The sequence below is a fragment of the Symphalangus syndactylus genome, chromosome 13 (assembly GCF_028878055.3).
Source record: "Symphalangus syndactylus isolate Jambi chromosome 13, NHGRI_mSymSyn1-v2.1_pri, whole genome shotgun sequence".
Lineage (NCBI taxonomy): Eukaryota > Metazoa > Chordata > Mammalia > Primates > Hylobatidae > Symphalangus > Symphalangus syndactylus.
The window spans coordinates 70,737,559-70,756,434 of record NC_072435.2 but is presented as its reverse complement, the minus strand read 5'-3'; the positions used below and the strand labels follow the sequence as shown (position 1 = coordinate 70,756,434).

General features: G+C 38.3%; 1 protein-coding gene across 1 annotated transcript in view; it reads right to left on the bottom strand.

Annotated features, from left to right (window-relative positions):
• Positions 1-3,149: 3,149 nt before the first annotated feature.
• Positions 3,150-18,876, bottom strand: part of LOC129459345 (GLIPR1-like protein 2) — a 43,011-nt gene continuing 27,284 nt past the window's right edge. The window contains exons 4-6 of the mRNA XM_055235975.2: positions 11,674-11,759; positions 5,427-5,453; positions 3,150-5,344 (exon numbers count right to left, since the gene is read on the bottom strand). Coding sequence (XP_055091950.1) covers positions 4,980-5,344; positions 5,427-5,453; positions 11,674-11,759 — 478 coding nt within the window. The 3' untranslated portion in view covers positions 3,150-4,979. The remainder of the gene's footprint in view (positions 5,345-5,426; positions 5,454-11,673; positions 11,760-18,876) is intronic.

Here is an 18,876-nt window from a genome sequence, read left to right as displayed (position 1 = left end):
GACTCAAAGTACAGGGGTGAGAAAAATATCCCACGCAAATGGAAACCAAAAGTGAGCAGGAGTAGCTATACTTATATCAGGTAAAATAGACTTTAAATCAACAACAGTTAAAAAAAAAAAAAGATCATTATATAATGATAAAGGGATCAATTCAATAAGGAGATATAACAACCTTAAGTATATATGTACCCCAAACTGGAGCACGCAGATTCATAAAACAAATATTCCTAGATGTAAGAAAAGAGATCAATAGCAATAAAATAATAGTGGTGGGCTTCAATACTGACTGACAATACTAGACAGATTATGGAGGCAGAAAATCAACAAAGAAAGTCTAGACTGAAATGACTCTAAACCAAATAGACCTAATAGACATTTACAGAACAGTTTGCACAATAACTGCAGAATATATATTTCTCTCATCAGTACATAGAACATTCTCTAAAATAGACCATATACTGGGCCATAAAGCAAGTTTTAATACATTTAAAGAAATCAAAATCATATCAAGTATCTTCTTGGACCAGGGTAGAACAAAATTAGAAATGAATACCAAGAGGAAATCTCGAAACTATACAAATACATGGAAATTAAACAACTTGCTCCTGAATGATCTTTGGGTAAACAATGAAATTAAGGCAGAAATCAATAAAAAAATTTGAAATTAGAGACACAACATACCAAAACCTCTGGATACAGCAAAAGCAGTTCTAAGAGGAAAGTTTATTGTGTTAAATGCCTACATTAAAGAGATAGGAAGATCTGAAATTAACAACCTAACATTATATCTAAAAAAAAAAACCTAGAAAAACAAAAACAAACAAAACCTAAAGCTAGCAGAGAAAAGAAATAACAAAGATCAAAGCAGAACTAAATGAGATGGAGACCAAAAAATGATACAAAGGAGCAAAAAATGAAAAATTGGCTCTTTGAAAAGATAAAAAATATTGATATACTGCTGGTTAGAATAACCATGAATAAAAGAGACAATTCAAATAAACACAATCAGAAATAACAGGGACGTTACATACCTGTCACTTATGTTGATTTCATGACTTAATCTTTGGAATAGTGCTGTGATAAACATATGGATGCAGGTGTCTTTTCAATATAATGATTTCTTTTCGTTTGGGTAGTGATATGATTTGGGTCTGTATCCGTACCCAAATCTCATCAGTAGCTCCCATAATTCCCATGTGTTGTGGGAGGGACCCAGTAGGAGATGATTGAATCATGGGGGTGGGTCTTTCTCATGCTGTTCTTGTGATAGTGAATGGGTCTCACGAGACCTGATGGTTTTAAAATGGGAGTTTCTCTACATAAGCTCTCTCTCTGCCTGCTGTCATCCACACAAGATGTGACTCACTCCTCCTTGCCTTCTGCCATGATTGTGAGGCCCCTCCAGCCAGGTGGAACTGTAAGTCCAATAAATCTCTTTCTCTTGTAAAATGCCCAGTCTTGGGTAGGTCTTTATCAGCGGTGTCAAAAGGGATTAATACAGTAAATTAGTACCAATTAGAATGAGTCATTGCCAAAAAGATACCTGAAAATGTGGAAGTGACTTTGGAACTGGGTAACAGGCAGAGGTTGGAACCATTTGGAAGGCTTAGAAGAAGACAGGAAGATGTGGGAAAGTTTGGAACTTCCTAGAGACCTGTTGAATGGCTTTGACTAAAATGCTGATAGTGATACCAATGATAAGGTCCAGGCTGAGGTGGTCTCAGATGGGGATGAAGAACTTGTTGGGAACTGGAGTAGAGGTGACTCTTGCTATGTTTTATCTAAGAGACTGGTGGCATTTCGCCCCTGCCTTAGAGATTTGTGGAACTTTGAACTTGAGAGAGATCATTTAGGACATCTGGATTTTGGGAATGAAGTTTTTGGTGTCAAAAAAAAAAAAAAAGAACACAGGAACAAATGATCTCTCAGCCAGGTAAGCTTTACTTTCTGCAGAAAGGGTGCTACTCAGTAGCTTTCCAGCCACGAGAGCAAACTAAACAAAGGAGACAGAGTAATTTATAACCTGACATGTCTACCCTACTGCTGTGTCCAGTTTTCATTGGCTGGAATAGGACCTCACATTTTACACTTTACCTGATTGGTTATTAGTTTAAAACTTTCTTAATTAGGTAAGGGGAATAGAACAAAGAAAGAAATGGAAGTTGCCCAGGGATAGGTAAGGAAGTATCTCCAAATAAGGAGTGGTGTGCACTATGGGCTGGGGCTTGTCTTCTTCTGTCCAGGCATGCCGGAGCAAGCTAGGACAGCTGATTTGGAATATATATATATATACACATAATCCACTATATATATATATATATATATATATAAAATCCACTATATATATATATAGCGCTATATATATATATAGCGCTATATATATATATATATAGCAATCTTATAGTAAGAAATTGTGACTTTTTATAATCTTTGAAGAAGAACTTTCCCATTTCTCACATGGAGGAAGAAATTTCTAAGCAGTAAAGCATTCAATAGGTGACTTGGGTTGTTTTATAAAAGAAGCAGAGCAAAAGTTTGGAAAATTTGCAGCCTGACAATGTGATAGAAAGAAAAACCTATTTTCTGAGGAGATATTGAAGCTGGCTGCAGAAACTTGCATAAGTAACGAGGAGATGAATGTTAATCTCCAAGACAATGGGGAAAATGTCTGTAGGCGGTGTCAAGAGTTTTTCACTGGAGCCCCTCCCATCACAGGCCTGGAGGCCTAGGAGAAAATGGTTTCCTGGGCCAGGACCACCTTCTGTTAGGCATACAGATACATAAAAAGATAGTCATGTGTGGGAATTAATAAATGAAGAAATTGTAAATGCATCAAATGTTCACAAATTCAAGGTCAGTTTTCTTATTTAAAAAATAGAAGCAATGCCAGCTCCACAAGAATGGTTTTGAATATTAAATACTTACATGAAAGGATTTTGGAAGCTATGAAGTACAATGCAAATGTACAGTAATAATAATAAATAATTCCACTGTAGAGAACTAGCCCTTTTCTCTACCTAAGGCTTTTTCTCAGGGGACTGGCAGAACAGAGGCTGACTTCATAGATAGAAAAATATCTAATTTCTACAAAGAGGAGCTCTTTGAAAAAAAACAAAGCAAAGGAAACAAACCAAACAGAAACACTCAAATCCAAGAGGATAGCTTAGGGCTTTTTAATATAATTCTCATCTTGCCCTACTTAGGAATGGTTTTTAACAGAATATTGATACAACTAAAGAACAACAGAGTTAATACACATAGCACTTATAACATTTGAGGTATTTGGCTATGTTAGGTTTTTTTTTTTTTTCTTTCCCTCAGTGGAACCACACATTGAGAAATACAGCTCTAGAACACAACATTCTTTTTTTTTTTTTTTGAGATGGAGTCTCGCTCTGTCACCCAGGCTGGAGTGCAGTGGCGCAATCTTGGCTCACTGCAAGCTCCCTCTCCCGGGTTCACGCCATTCTTCTGCCTCAGCCTCTCTGAGTAGCTGTGACTACAGGCGCCCACCACCACGCCCAGCTAATTTTTTGTATTTTTAGTAGAGACAGGGTTTCACCGTGGTCTCGATCTCCTGACCTTGTGATCCACCCGCCTCGGCCTCCCAAAGTGCTGGGATTACAAGCGTGAGCCAGCACGCCCGGCCTAGAACACAATATTCTATCAATATTGGAAAACAGAGATTGTTTTATTTGAAAACATCAGATATGCAGTTATTCTTTCTTTCAATGTCATTTCTTTCACTTAAACCTTCAGGTTTATTGAGACTCTGATTCTCAATTAGAGTAAGTTCCCTAAGTCCCTGTCATAAATAGAATTATATTAACCTTTCACATCTCAGTCACACTGAGTTCTAATAAGTGTGCGACAATAAGACAGCTGAGCATGGAATGGCAATTGGAAAAATATTATACATTGCTTTTTGCCTATTTTAAAATTGAGTAATAAAAGGTATTTATAATTTTGCCATATAAGGTGCTGAGCTCAGGGATATTTTCATGGGAATCAGGTTTTTCCCTCAGATGTTTTCTTAGTATACTTCGCAACTACTATTGATTCCTTTACAAAGTTGATCCATGAATATTCATTGATGGAAGAGGTCTTAGTGGTCATCTAGTACTATCCATTTATTTTATAGCTAAAGAAATCTCCTATGCTAGGTATTATTATTTAGTTCATTTATTAGTATTACTAGTGGTAAGTAGTTATCTTATTAATCTGTGAACTTTTACTACACATATTGAATAACAAGTTAATAATTTTTTAAAAATTTATTTATTTTATCATATAAATTTGGAAGCACCCAGATTCCTCTACTACAACTAACTAAAATTCTGGCATTTCTTAGCCCTTGGTGGCAGAAAATTACAGCAAATCTTTAATGAAATATTGAACATGAATTATAAATAATGTTTGCATCCTAGCAGGATGTACAGGTACCACTTAAACTATTCCAAAAAGCACAAAGACAGATAATAATATTAGATACCTTAATATCACATGAAAATACCACTAATACCAATAAAAACTATGACAGTAACAGTAAAAATGAAAAAATAGAAATTCTATTCAATGGTTGTTCTGAACTTGGAATGATCTTAAGCACCTTACTATTTAAAGCACAGAGATGGAAACATGTTTAGAAAATGAAAATTCCCTACTTTATTAGAAAAACACAGTGAAATCTTAAGATTAATTAGACTGGTCAAATGTTTTTCAGTGTTTTTCTTGTCACGTCTTTATCTGTTCTTAGTGTCAAAGAGCCCACCTTATATGTCTTTTGTTTCTTTGTTTTACAAATTTAAATTTATTGAATAAGTATAGGAGAGAAGGGAATAAAAAACATTCCAATGGTGGTTTGCATATTTTCTTTCTTGTTAAAACTCAGTGTTTTACTTTTTTTTTTTGTCTGTCTTTTTTTGTATGACACTTTTGGTTCATATTGGTGATACATCTTTTTCTTCCTCTTTCTACTCTTATTTTTCCTCTTCCTCCATCTTTTCTTTTTGTGTTTCCTCCTCCTCCTCTCTCTCTTCATTTTCCTCCTCCTCCTCCTCTCTCTCTTCTTTTTCCTCCTCCATTTCCATTATTTCCATTTCCATTTCCTCTTTCTCTTTCTCCTCTTCCTCTTTTTCCTCCTCTTCATTCTCTGCTTCAGATTCCTCAGGGGTAAATATCATTTGTTGTTCCAACAAGATATTTGGAAACCGAGACTGTACAATGAAAACAGTTATGACACACAGCATAAAACATAATATTCTCAATAATAAAATGAATGTGCACAGTGGATCACACACAATTGGCCGAGGCATTTCCCATTTTGGATACCAAAATCGGTAATCTGTAAACAAAGAAGCAATTGAAAGCTGGATTTCACATAAAGTAGTTAAATTGTTCAAGAAATAAAGGACAACAATACATACATGTGGCTTGGTCACGATCTGCATTACCTAGAAAGAAAAAGAAAGTCCACAAAAATTAGATAAAATTTCTTCCTTCTCTAAAAAATAAGAATCTCCCAATAATAGTGTCACTTTCTCCTGGTTCTCAGGCATTATCTTTGATGTCCTCCCTCCAATCAGTAGCCAATTTTAAAGTACAATATCTTCTCTTTTAGTGAAATCAGCCTGGTCTGCTACAGAAAGTATGGAAATGTATGAGTAAAGAGATATGCATTCTAGTGCTAATTCTGTCTTTACGTCATTGACCTTGCATACATTTCTCCACTTCTGCCCTTAAAATATTGTTCCAGCTCCAACATTCTAGGATTCCACACTATCTCTTATTTTCATTTCTCTTTTCCCCCACAGATAACTCCTAATTAATCTTAGAAATCTATTCACTTTCCTCATTTAATTCTTATTTTCAGAAGCTTTCAATTGCTCTTAATTTCCCAGATGGCAAAGTTAGCTCTATACCCTGGCATTCAATATTTTTAGTTAACTAGTCCAATGAGATAATAATAGTTTTTAAGAAATAAATTCCCTTTCTTCTGCTCATTTGGGTTGAGAAATGTATTAGTCAATTTTCACAGTGCTATAAAGAACTACCTGAGCAACTGGGTAATTTACAAAGAAAAGAGGTTTTGCCTTTAGTCCCAGCTACTTGGGAGGCTGAGGCAGGATAATCACTTGAACCGGGGTGGTGGAGGTTGCAGTGAGCCAAGATTGCACCACTACACTCCAGCCTGGTGACAGAGCAAGACTCTGTCTCAAAAAAAAAAGAAAAGAAAAGGAAAGGTTTAATTGACTCCTAGTTCTGCATGGCTGAGCAGGCCTCAGGAAATTTAAAATCATGGTGGAAGGTGAAGGGGAAACAAGGCACGTCTTAGATGGTGGCAGGAGGGAGAGTGAGCACTGCCAAACACTTTTTTTTTTTTTTTTGAGACGGAGTCTCGCTCTGTCACCCAGGCTGGAGTGCAGTGGTGCGATCTGGGCTCACTGCAAGCTCTGCCTCCCGGGTTCATGCCATTCTCCTGCCTCAGCCTCTCTGAGTAGCTGGGACTACAGGTGCCCGCCACCACACCCGGCTAATTTTTTGTGTTTTTTTTTTAGTAGAGACGGGGTTTCACCGTGGTCTCGATCTCCTGACCTCGTGATCTGCCCACCTCAGCCTCCCAAAATGCTGGGATTACAAGTGTGAGCCACCGCGCCCGGCTGCCAAACACTTTTAAACCACCAGATCTTATGAGAATTCACTCACTATCATGAGTACAGCATGGGGGAAACTGTCCCCATGATCCAGTCACCTCCCACCAGGTCTCTCCCTCAGCACTTGGAGATCACCATTTGAGATGAGTTTGAGTGGGAACACAGAGCCAAACCATATTATTCTGCCACAGCACCTTCCAAATCTCATGTCCTTCTCACATTTCAAAACACAATCAGGCCTTCCCAAGGGTCCCCTAAAGTCTAAACTCATTCCAGCATTCACCCAAAAGTCCAAATTCAAAGTCTCATCTGAGACAAGACAAGTCCCTTCCATCTATAAGCTTGTAAAATCAAAAGCAAGTTAGTTACTTCTAAGATACAATGAAGGTACAGGCATTGGGTAAATGCTCCCATTCCAAGTGGAAGAAATTGGCCAAAACACAGGGGCTACAGGCCCCATGAAAGTTCAAAACCCAACAGGACAGTCATTACATCTTAAAGCTCAAAAATAATCTCCTTTGGCTCCATGTCTTACATCCAAGGCTGATGCAAGGGGTAGGCTCCCAAGGACTTGGGAAGCTCTGCCCTTGTGGCTCTGAAGGGTTCAGGCCCTGTGGCTGCTTTCACAGGCTGGCATTGAGTACCTGTGGCTTTTCCAGGCACATGGTGCAAGTTGTCATTCTGGGATCTGGAGGATGGTGGCCCACTTCTCACAGCTCTATTATGCAGTGCCCCAGTAAGGACTCTGTGTGGGGGCCCCAACTCCACATTTCCCCTCTGCATTGCCCTAGTAGAGATTCTCCATGAGGGCTCCACTCCTGCAGCAAACTTCTGCCTGGACATCCAGGTGTTTCCATACATCCTCTGAAATCTACGCGAAGGCTCCCAAAGCTCAACTCTTGTCATCTATGCACCTGCAAGCCTAACACCACATGGATGCTGCCAAGGTGCTACCAAGGCTTGGGGCTTGCACCCTTTAAAGCAATGGCCTGAACTGTACCTTGGCTCCTTTGAGCCACAGCTTAAGCTGGAATGGTTGGGAGGCAGGGCACCGTGTCCCAAGGCTACACAGAGCAGCGGGGACCCGGGCCTGGCCCATGAAACAATTTTTCCCTCCTAGGCCTCTGGGCCTGTGATGGGAGTGGCTGCCATGAAGATCTCTGAAATATCCTGGAGACGTTTTCCCCATTCTATTAAGGGTTCTTAATAGAACCCTGTTCTATTAAGGGTATATAGGCATCATTCCACCATCGCTTAGCATTTACTGTTATGGTAGAGAAGTTTGAAGCCAGTCTGAATTTTCCCGCTTTACGTGAGAACATCAATTGCCAAAGCAGCATTACTACCACATGAGTGTGAAGTCAATTTTGTATTGTAGAGCTGAAACCAGGAAGTACAGTTCTGTGAATTATTTTCTCCGTATAGCTTCAGGTAAGAGTTTGCCAATGACGGGAATGCAAATGAAATAGGAAAGATATAAGAAAAGCAACCACCGGGGGTGATGGTAGGCCAGGTAAGATGGATCAATGTGAGTTTCACAGTGGCTTCTTGGTATAATACAATGGAGAACTATCTGCTTTGTTGCCACTTCTCTGCCTTACTGTGGCCACTTCCCTGACCTTCACTCCCTTAGTGTTTACAGTATTCAGCTAAACTGTATTTCCTATGTTAAATACTTTATTGCTAAAATGCTTAGAGTGACTATTTTTCTGATTCAACCCAGACTGTTAAACTTCTTAATAACTGATCTTACATTTTTGCTTGGATGTTTTAAGATTCTTTCTTTTCCACTGAAGTCCAGTAACTTACTAGGCTATGTCTACTGTGTTGACTATTTTGTGTCACTTTTTCCCGGCACATAGTGTGCACTTTCAATGTTTAGATTCAAGTATTTTTATTTCTGTAAAATTTGTTTTATTACTTAAGTATCTGTATATCTCTCTCTAGTTGCATTTTCTGTTCTATTGTTTTGGTTCTGTTCTTGAGGCCCTACAATTATTCACATGTTGAAACTGAGTCCATAGTTACAGTTCTATCTGTGTATATATACACATTTGTATATATGTTTATTAAAATTCTTAATTTCCAACACTTATAATTCCAATTCACCACCATAAGATTCATGCTTACTTTTTTCCTTTACATATTTGTATTCCATTTCTGACAGTGAGAAAACTAGCCCCCATTATACTTAATTAATTTATTTTTTTGATCAATCACCCAGTATGCTTCTGATCTCCCATCATTGTCTCTAGCCCCTAGCACACATAGGTGCCTTCCTCACTCTGCTTAGACACTCAGATTTAGCAAATAAAAATAAATGATGTCAGGTTATATTTGAATCTCAGAAATCAATAAATATTGTTTTAGTATAAGTCTGTCCAATGTAATATTTGGAATATGTTTATGCTGAAAAATTGTCTTGTATTAATTGGCCAACTTAGGGGCTGGCCCTATGCTGGGACACCCTCCCACCCTGCTCAGACTTTGAAACCCAGCTCTGGGCTTCTGCATGTGTGGATTCCTTCCTTACCCCACTTGGGCCCTGACTTCACCCATGTCAAGTCATCTTCCCCACATTAAAACTTTCCTCACCTAATTTGCACTCAGACACCTCATGTGTGATTGCCCCTAAGTATGGATGCCCCCTTTACTGGCTTAGGTTCTGAAATCTCTTCTCAGCCCACTCCAACATGGACTCTTCTTATTATTCTTGGCCTCCAACAACCACTGCCAGACCATCCCCCCAGGGATGCCTTCCTCACTGGCTCAGACTCTCCCTTCCATCCCAAGTTGATGCTCTCCTCACCTTGCCTGGGCACAGATGCCACATACTCAGTCATCCCAGCACAGACATCTTTTTATTCTGCTCTGGCTCTGATACCCCAAACCTCATGTATGGACAGTTACTTCATTCCATGAGGGCTGTGACTTCCCACACATGGCCACATCTCTATGTGGACAGCATCCTCACCTTGCTTAGGTTTCCTTTCCATGCCCACTGCATCTCATGTGGATCCTTTGTTATGCTGCTTAGGCTCTAACATATCACTTCTGGATGCCCCTCTGTGTAGATGACTACATTCCCCTGACCTGCCCAGTGACTTTAGGGTTGAATTTCTCAGAAAAAGAAAGACAAGGAAAAGAGGAAGAGCAAGAGTTTGCATCTTGATTCAAGTGAAGCAAGAGCAGAAATGTTAGGGTGGATGCATCCCTGCAATGGTGTTATAGTAAAACTGTCCACTAGTTTTTGTTTCTGTTTTTTCTTCAGCACAAAACCATAATATATTTGGGAGGCTGAGGTAGGAGGATCACTTGAGGCCAGGAGTTCGAGACCAGCCTGGGCAACATAAGATCCTGTCTCTGAAAAAAATAAAAAAAAAAAAATTAGCTGGGCATGGTGGCACATGCCTGTAGTCTTAGCTACTTGGGAGGCTGAGGCAGGAGGATTACCTGAGCCCAGGAATTCAAGGTTACAGTGAGCTATGATCATGCCACTGCATTCCAGCCTGTGTGACAGAGCAAGACCCTGTCTCTTTTCCACAATCGACAAAGAACTTAAACAAATTTACAAGAAAAAAACAAACAACTCCATCAAAAAGTGGGCGAAGGACATGAACAGACACTTCTCAAAAGAAGACATTTATACATCCAACAAACATACGAAAAAAGCTCATCATCACTGGTCATTAGAGAAATGCAAATCAAAACCACAATGAGATACTATCTCATGCCAGTTAGAACAGTGATCATTAAAAAGTCAAGAAACAACAGATGCTGGAGAGGATGTGGAGAAATAGGAACACTTTTACACTGTTGGTGGGAGTGTAAACTAGTTCAACCATTGTGGAAGATAGTGTGGTGATTCCTCAAGGATCTTGAACCAAAAATACCATTTGACCCAGTAATCCCATTACTGGGTACATACCCAAAGAATTATAAATCATTCTGCCATAAAGACACCTGCACACGTATGTTTACTGCAGCACTGTTCACAATAGCAAATACTTCGAACCAACCCAAATGCCCATCAATGATAGACTGGATAAAGAAAATGTGGCACATATACACCATGTAATACTATGCAGCCATAAAAATGGATAAGTTCATTTCCTTTTCAGGGACATGGTTGAAGCTGGAAACTATCATTCTCAGCAAACTACCACAAGAACATAAAACCAAACACCGCATGTTCTCACTCATAAGTGGGAGTTGAACAATGAGAACACATGGACACAGGGAGAAGAACATCACACACTGGGGTCTATCAGGGGGTGGGGGCTAGGGGAGGAATAGCATTAGGAGAAATATCTAATGTAGATGATGGGTTGATGGGTGCAACAAACCACCATGGCGTGTATATACCTATGTAACAAACCTGCACGTTCTGTACATGTACCCCAGAACTTAAAGTATAATAATTAAAAAACAACATAATATGCTATTTACTTATTATCCAAATTTATCTCCTACCATATTCCTCTAAGCATTACGTATTTTAGCTATAGTTATACTTTTGGGGTATATTCCCTCATGTTTGGAAAAACTAAAAGAAAAATGTAATCAAACATATTTTCTACTTTTTACTTTAGAAATATTTGGAGATTTCAGCTTTTTGGAGGAAAAACTAAAAGAAAAGGGCATTAAATATGTGCTACTTCATAAATATTTTGGAATATACTATCCTTTAAAGCAGTTATTATCAAACAGGCTGCTGTTTGGGCATAAACTGTGAAGCTTTTTCAGGGTATAACTGTTAGTTCTCATTCCTTCTTTCTGACACTCTGGTATGTCCTCAGGGGAAGAAATAGGGTTAAGATAGAACAGAAAAGGCTCTGCAGTTTAGAAAAATCTAAAGATGATACTGTGTCAAGCATCCTTTGATAACATAATAGTAACATTCTGATCAAAGGAATAATATTAACATGACAATAAAAAACTAGTGTTCAATCACTTATTTTTCTTGTTGTCCAATCCATTATGCATTTTTTTCATGTTTAAGTTATTTTCTTTATCTTACTGCATAGAAAATCTGTGCATTTGTCACGTCTGCCACATCGAGTACAAAATATTCCTGGTTCATAAGGTCTTCTCGTCAGCATTCCTCTACAAACAAAAAAGCAGAAAACATTTAGTTAGAATAAGCTTCCATTTTTACATGTAATTTAAATAATATAGTTACTAATTTTTAATCAGGTTAAAAAGGCGAGTTAAGGAACTGGACTTTAGGAAATACTTTAATTAGAGATTCAATGTTTCCCTTTTGTTCTCCCCCAGGAAGCAGTCTTTTCTGAAACGAATTCCCCTGCCCTAGAAACAAAGTATTATAATTAAATATAAGAATGGGTTTTAAAGCTTCTTTCGTTTTAGTTTATAGCAAAATGTATCCTTTAAAAATGAATGATGTACGCTGGGTGCGGTGGCTCATGCCTGTAATCCCAGCAATCCCAGCACTTTGGGAGGTTGAGGCAGGCAGATCACGAGGTTAGGAGATCGAGACCATACTGGCTAACACGGTGAAACCCTGTCTCTACCAAAAATACAAAAAATTAGCCGGGCGCGGTGGCGGGCGCCTGTAGTCCCAGCTACTTGGGAGGCTGAGGCAGGAGAATGGTGTGAGCCCAGGAGGCGGAGCTTGCAGGTGAGCTGAGATGGGCCACTGCACTCCAGCCTAGGTGACACAGCAAGACTCTGTCTCAAAAAAAAAAAAAAAAAAAAAAAAAAGAATGATGTAGGCTGGGTGGGGTAGCTTTCCCACCTGTAATGCTGGTGCTTTGGGAGGCCAAGGTGGGATAATCTCTTGAGACCAGGAGTTTGAGACCAGCCTGGGTAACAAAGCAGGACCTCGTCTCTTCAAAAATATGTATTTTTTTAATTAGTTGGGCATGGTGCGTGCCTGTAGTCCCAGCTACTCGGGATACTGAGGAGGGAGGATCAGTTGAGTCCAGGAGTTTGTGGCCACAGTGAGCTATGACTGTGCCACTGCACTCTAGCCTGGGCAACAGAGCAAGGCTCTGTCTCTAAAATAAATAAATAAATAAACAAATAAATAAATAAATAAAACTTAAAAATAAATGATATAGAATGTTTTATAATTAATTGCTTTCTGGTTGGCCCAAATATATAAAAAGTTTCATAGAAATGATATATTAAGTATCTGTAGAGTTTACAAAATTCTGAAATGCTTGTGTCCCAAAGACTCATCTGCATGAATTATTTTGGGGGTGTATACAAAAACACATAAATTTATAAAGAAGCAAATAAATATAAATGGGAGTTTACAAAGTTGATTTAACCCATTGTACAGAGCTAAAGAGAGAAGTAAGAAATAATTACATCAACTGCCTACAGCTAAATGAGAAAAAAGGCCCTAAAGTACTTTTAAATTGGGACATTTAAATAAATGATCTAGGATAAGAAAGGTAGAGAAAACAAGTAGGGAAAAGATACATTTGAGTGGGGGCAGCATCATTAATCCTGGTAATTTAATCAGTATTGCCTATTTACCTGGTATATAATTGGGAGCTATAAAAACAAACACTCGTTATTCAAGTCCTTGGTTAGGCCTTATTAGGCCTTCTAGAAGAATGGCCAAGCCTAATAAATATATATTCAAAAACCTGAGTATCACATTTCTCAGATATATCTTATTTAATCAGAGAGTTTGGGTGATACCCAATAAGGCATCTGATACCCTTGAATTGTAAGCATTCAAGTCCATCAGGAACATCCAGAGGTTTGTGGTTATTTGTAGATCATATATCACTTCTTCAATTACACTGTTCTATTATCCAACTATTTCAAGAAAGAAATGCATTTTGTTTAGAACCCAGCCAGAGCAGAAACTCAAGAGTTGACCTAATCACCTTTAGCTACACCTTGATCTATTTTTCCTGTCCCAACCCTTTTTCACCAAAACAGATGCCTCCAACACAAAAGCAGATGTATTGTCTCCTAAGGTCCCAAGGATGGGGGACCTCTGTCCTTATACCTAAGTAAAAAGCTACTCACTATAAAAACTGCCTTTGAAAACTAGAGCATATGTCCATCACCCCAAGATCATAATGTCTGATATCTGTAGCCTGGAAAAACTGTGGGAAGGCAAATAAACAAATATAATAATGCATACATACATACATAAAACTGAAAATAAATAAATCCACATTGTGGTAGACTACAATGAGTCCCCTCTTTCAAAGGTTTGAGTTCTATAATCATTATTTCTATTAGACAGCCAGAAACGTCAGGCTAATACTCTCCCCTATGTTAATCTTCCTCTAGTTCTGAGTTTCTAAGAAAGTGAACCTAAATCTACTTGAGTCTAAATCCACAGCACAACTCCCAACTTTAATTGGAATTATTGGGCCAGATTAGAAGGAAATAATAGGTAACTATCTATAAGCAGCAAAGTCCACTGAAATTTCACAGCTGCCCTGGCAGTGCCTTAGAAAATTTGCGTTTTCTAAGAAGCAGACCAGTGGTTCATCAAGACCAAGTCAAGACTCTTGAACATAGTCTTCTAGAACTTTTGTTAGCCTCTATCTGGCCATAGCCTCATTACAGTGCTACCTATAGAGCATGCGTCCAGATCCTAGATAAGGACATGTTACCTGGGCGGCCTAACAGACAAGTGTACCCATTTCCAACCCCAAGTTCATTAGAAGACCATTATTCAAACTTTATAATAGAAACACAGTCTTTCAAAATGAGAGCACAATTCTGGCGGTGGTAGAAACTTTCTTTGCCTACACTAGACTCATATCTGCCAACGCCTTGTTCATCAAGGAGGTAATCCAGCCCATAGCTTGACAATCTAGCAATTACAATTTGTAGGCAGATTCTTCAAAGTTCTCCATCCAGACTCACATAGTCTGTACATTATTCACAGAACAAGAGCCAAAGAGCATGAAACAGATGTCGATTTTTCCATCTCATACAGCCAGAAAAACTAGACTACTTACAACAGCTTGTTTTATTTTTCACTACTTCTTATATATCACCACAACACTGGCTTCTAGTTTGTTTCTGGAAGATCTATAGGTTTTCCAAGAAGACTAATTTTTTTCCAAGAAGAATCGGTTCCAATAAGTTTGAGAGAAATACAGTGTAGGCAGCAGCAAGGAAGATAAACTATAACAGAGATCCCATCTGGCTGTCTTTCTGCAACATCTAATATATTTGTCTTTGCCAAAAATTCCATGACTACTTCCTGGGCCTATTCAAGGTCAACGAAAGTATGAACTCTGTTGTTTTTTTTCTCTCAAATTATCCCTGTATGTGCAAAGCTATTTTATTTATATCACTTTCTGTAAAATTTTGTTGGCTAGGTCTCCTCCCTTCACTTAACATATCCTGCACCTAAAGGACTGTGGATCACAGTTAAACAGTTAAAACAGTTAAAACAGTTAAATAGTTAAAGCTCCTTTAAGGTTGATATTATTTAGCTGTGCCATCCTCTAATCCTCCTTGAGAGAGATATTTACCTTCAGATCATGCCTCTTTATTCACTGAAGACTTTGGCACCTGACACATCATTCTTAGTCAATCATTTTTCATTTTCTCAGAAGTTGGTACCTATTTGATCACAACATTCATATGGATAATTCATCTAATAACTTGGTTTTTCCATTACTAGATATCTTTACCACCAAAATGCTTCCCAATTCTCCACAGTTGTCACTTTTATAGCTACATTCTGGATCCTGTTACCTCTTAAAACAGCTCCACCTCTGAACTCACAAAATCAGACATTTCACTCACTGGCTATAATCTCCTATCTTCCTTCCAGTGTGTTCATTTATTTACTCCTGCCACACTGCTTCATTAATTTCACTGAGATGTCATGTCTATTTTCTCTCCTATTTTCTCCCTATCCATTCTATTGTCTCTTCTTTTTTTCATTTAATTTTTAAAATTATACTTTAGGCCAGGCTCGGTGGCTCATGCTTGTAATCCCAGCACTTTGGGAGGCCGAGGTGGGCGGATCACGAGGTCAGGAGATCAAGACCACTGTGAAACCCCGTCTCTACTAAAAATACAAAAAAATTAGCCGGGCGTGGTGGCGGACGCCTGTAGTCCCAGCTACTCGGAGAGGCTGAGGCAGGAGAATGGCGTGAACCTGGGAGGCGGAGCTTGCAGTGAGCCGAGATCACGCCACTGCACTCCAGCCTGGGTGACAGAGTGAGACTCCATCTCAAAAAATAAATAAATAAATAAATAAAAAATAAAATTATACTTTAAATTCTCCGGTACATGTGCAGAATGTGCAGGTTTGTTACATATGTATACATGTGCCATGGTGGTTGGCTGCACCCATCAACCCATCATCTACATTAAGTATTTCTCCTAATGCTATCCCTCCCCTCACACCCCACCCCTTGACAGGCCCTGGTGTGTGATGTTCCCCTCCCTGTGTCCATGTGTTCTCATTGTTAAACTCCCACTTATGAGTGAGAACATGTGGTGTTTGGTTTTCTGTTCTTGTGATAGTTTGCTGAGAATGATGGTTTCTAGCATCATCCATGTCCCTGCAAAGGACATGAATAAGAGAGGACACAAACAAATGGAAAAACATTCCATATTCATGGATAGGGAGAAACAATATCGTGAAAATGGCCATACTGCCCAAAGGAATTTATAGATTCAATGCTATCCCCATCAAGCTACTATTGACTTTCTTCACAGAATTGGAAAAAGCTACTTTAAATTTCATATGGAACTAAAAAGAGCCCGAATAGCCAAGACAATCCTAAGCAAAAAGAACAAAGCTGGAGGCATCATGTTACGTGACTTCAAACTATACTACAATGGAACAGAACAGAGGAGTCAGGAATAACGCCACACATCTACAACCATCTGATCTTTGAAAAACCTGACAAAAACAAGCAATGGGGAAAGGATACCCTATTTAATAAATAATTTTTTCTATACTCAGATTCATACATGTGTTCCTTTATAGTCTCTGGACTTTAATGTTCTGATAGGTAAGTCCTTATACCTTCCAAATTGTAAGTAAAGTCACTAATATAGCCTTCATGACTTCACTTTGTAATGTTTAAGTCTTTTATGTATTAGAAATTTATTTCTCTAAGATGAGTGAAAAACTCAGTTTTACTTTTATCCAGCCAGTAGGCTTTCCTAATTCCATTACTTAAATACTTTAACCAGTGATTTTAAATGCCAACTTTATCACAGTCATTACATATGGATTTGGATCTACTTATTGACCCTCACCTGTATAACACAATAACTCTATCTATTCATATGCCCATATTTTAGCCTTTTAACTATTGCAGCTTCATAACATATTTTGAAATCTGGTAGCTATAACTTCCCTTGTTATTCATTACCTTCTTTGCCTAATTATATATCAGTGTTCTTTTTTCATATAAATTGTAATGCTATTCAGTTATATCAACTTATAAAAATATTGATTAAAAATTTTAATCTGAATTGAATTAAGTGTATGGAATGATAAAGACTGAAGTGACTTTAAAACACTGAATATTTCATCTATAAACATGGTATGTCTTTCCATTTTAAAAATTCTATTAAATATTTTAGTAAACTTTAAACATTTTCTTCATATTAAGTCTGTAAAATTTTAAGATATATCTTATGTTTTTATACATATTGTCTTATAGTATTTTCCAACTCATAATTTCATAGATAGGAAAGCTCTTAAGCTTTGAAGATTAATTTTATAAATTGCTGATTTGCTGAATTATATTATTTTTATTAGTTTTAAAAATGAGGAATCTTGGGTTTCTTCAGTATTGAATAATAAGTATCTGCTTTCATCTTTCATTTAGGCCCTTTATTTCTTTCTTGGGTCTAATTGCATTGATTTGCTTTTCTTCACTAACACTGGTATGTTGATTGGTTCTTATAGAATGAATATATATATATATATATATATATATTTTTTTTTTTTTTTTGAGACGGAGTCTTGCTCTGTCCTCCAGGCTGGAGTGCAGTAGCGCGATCTCAGCTCACTGCAAGCTCCGCCTCCCAGGTTCACACCATTCTCCTGCCTCAGCCTCCCGAGTAGCTGGGACTACAGGCGCCCGCCTACACGCCCGGCTAATTTTTTGTATTTTTAGTAGAGACGGGGTTTCACCGTGTTAGCCAGTATGGTCTCGATCTCCTCACCTTGTGATCCGCCTGCCTCGGCCTCCCAAAGTGCTGGGATTACAGGCTTGAGCCACTGCGCCCGGCCAGAATGAATATTTCTTATCTTTTTAAAACCTTAATGGCAATTCTTGTAGATATCGCCACTAAATATGATACCTTTTAGTTTGAGGGTTCTTTAAAAACACCATTTTAATGAAAAGAAGAATTTTTCCCTAATTTTACTAAGTTTCACTTGTTAGCTTCTTTTTAAATTGGGAAGGGAAGCTGAACTTGGTTGAATTTTATGGGAGATACTTGTTGGTTTTTATCATTGTGTATTAGTTTTCTCGGGCTGCTGTAACAAAGTACCACAAACTAGATGGCTTAAAAACAACAGAAATTTATTGTCTTACAGTTCTGAAGGCAAAAAGTCCAAAATTATGGTGTCAGCACAGTTGGTTCCTTCTGAGGGTTCCAATGGAGACTCACTCCATGCCTCTCTCTTAGCATCTGGTGATGGTCAGCAATCTTTGGTGTTCCTTGGCTTGTAGACACATCACTCCTTCTTTGCATGACATTAGCCCTATGTCTCTGTATCTCCACATTTCCATCTTCTTATAAAGTCACTAATCACATTGGATTAGGGACCCAAACTACTCCACTATGACCTCATCTTAACTAATTACACCCCAAATCACCCTATTTCCAAATAAGGTCAAATTTTGAAGTCTTAGGTGTTAGGACTTGGGTGACTATACGACTGTGATGCTGTTTACCTTGTTTTTCTGTATTCCCTGTATTTCTGGTAGTTAGGTTTTGAGGCTTGATCAAATTCAGGTTCAATATCTGACACAAATCCAGGGGTCTTTTACCTCAGTGAAGTTTCTAGGGTACAGTGGTATGCTGCATGTTGAGATGTCCCTTCTAAGGTGAAAGATATGTTGTTGCATTTATCTCCTTCTGTAATCAAACAAGGGGCAAAAAAAACTTAGCAGGCCTTTTTGGATTTGGAGGCAACATATTCCTCATTTGGGTGTGCTGTTGCAGCGCATTTACTGAGTGACTTGAAAGCTTCTACTTTTGAGTGAGGCCTAGAACAAGAGAAGGCACC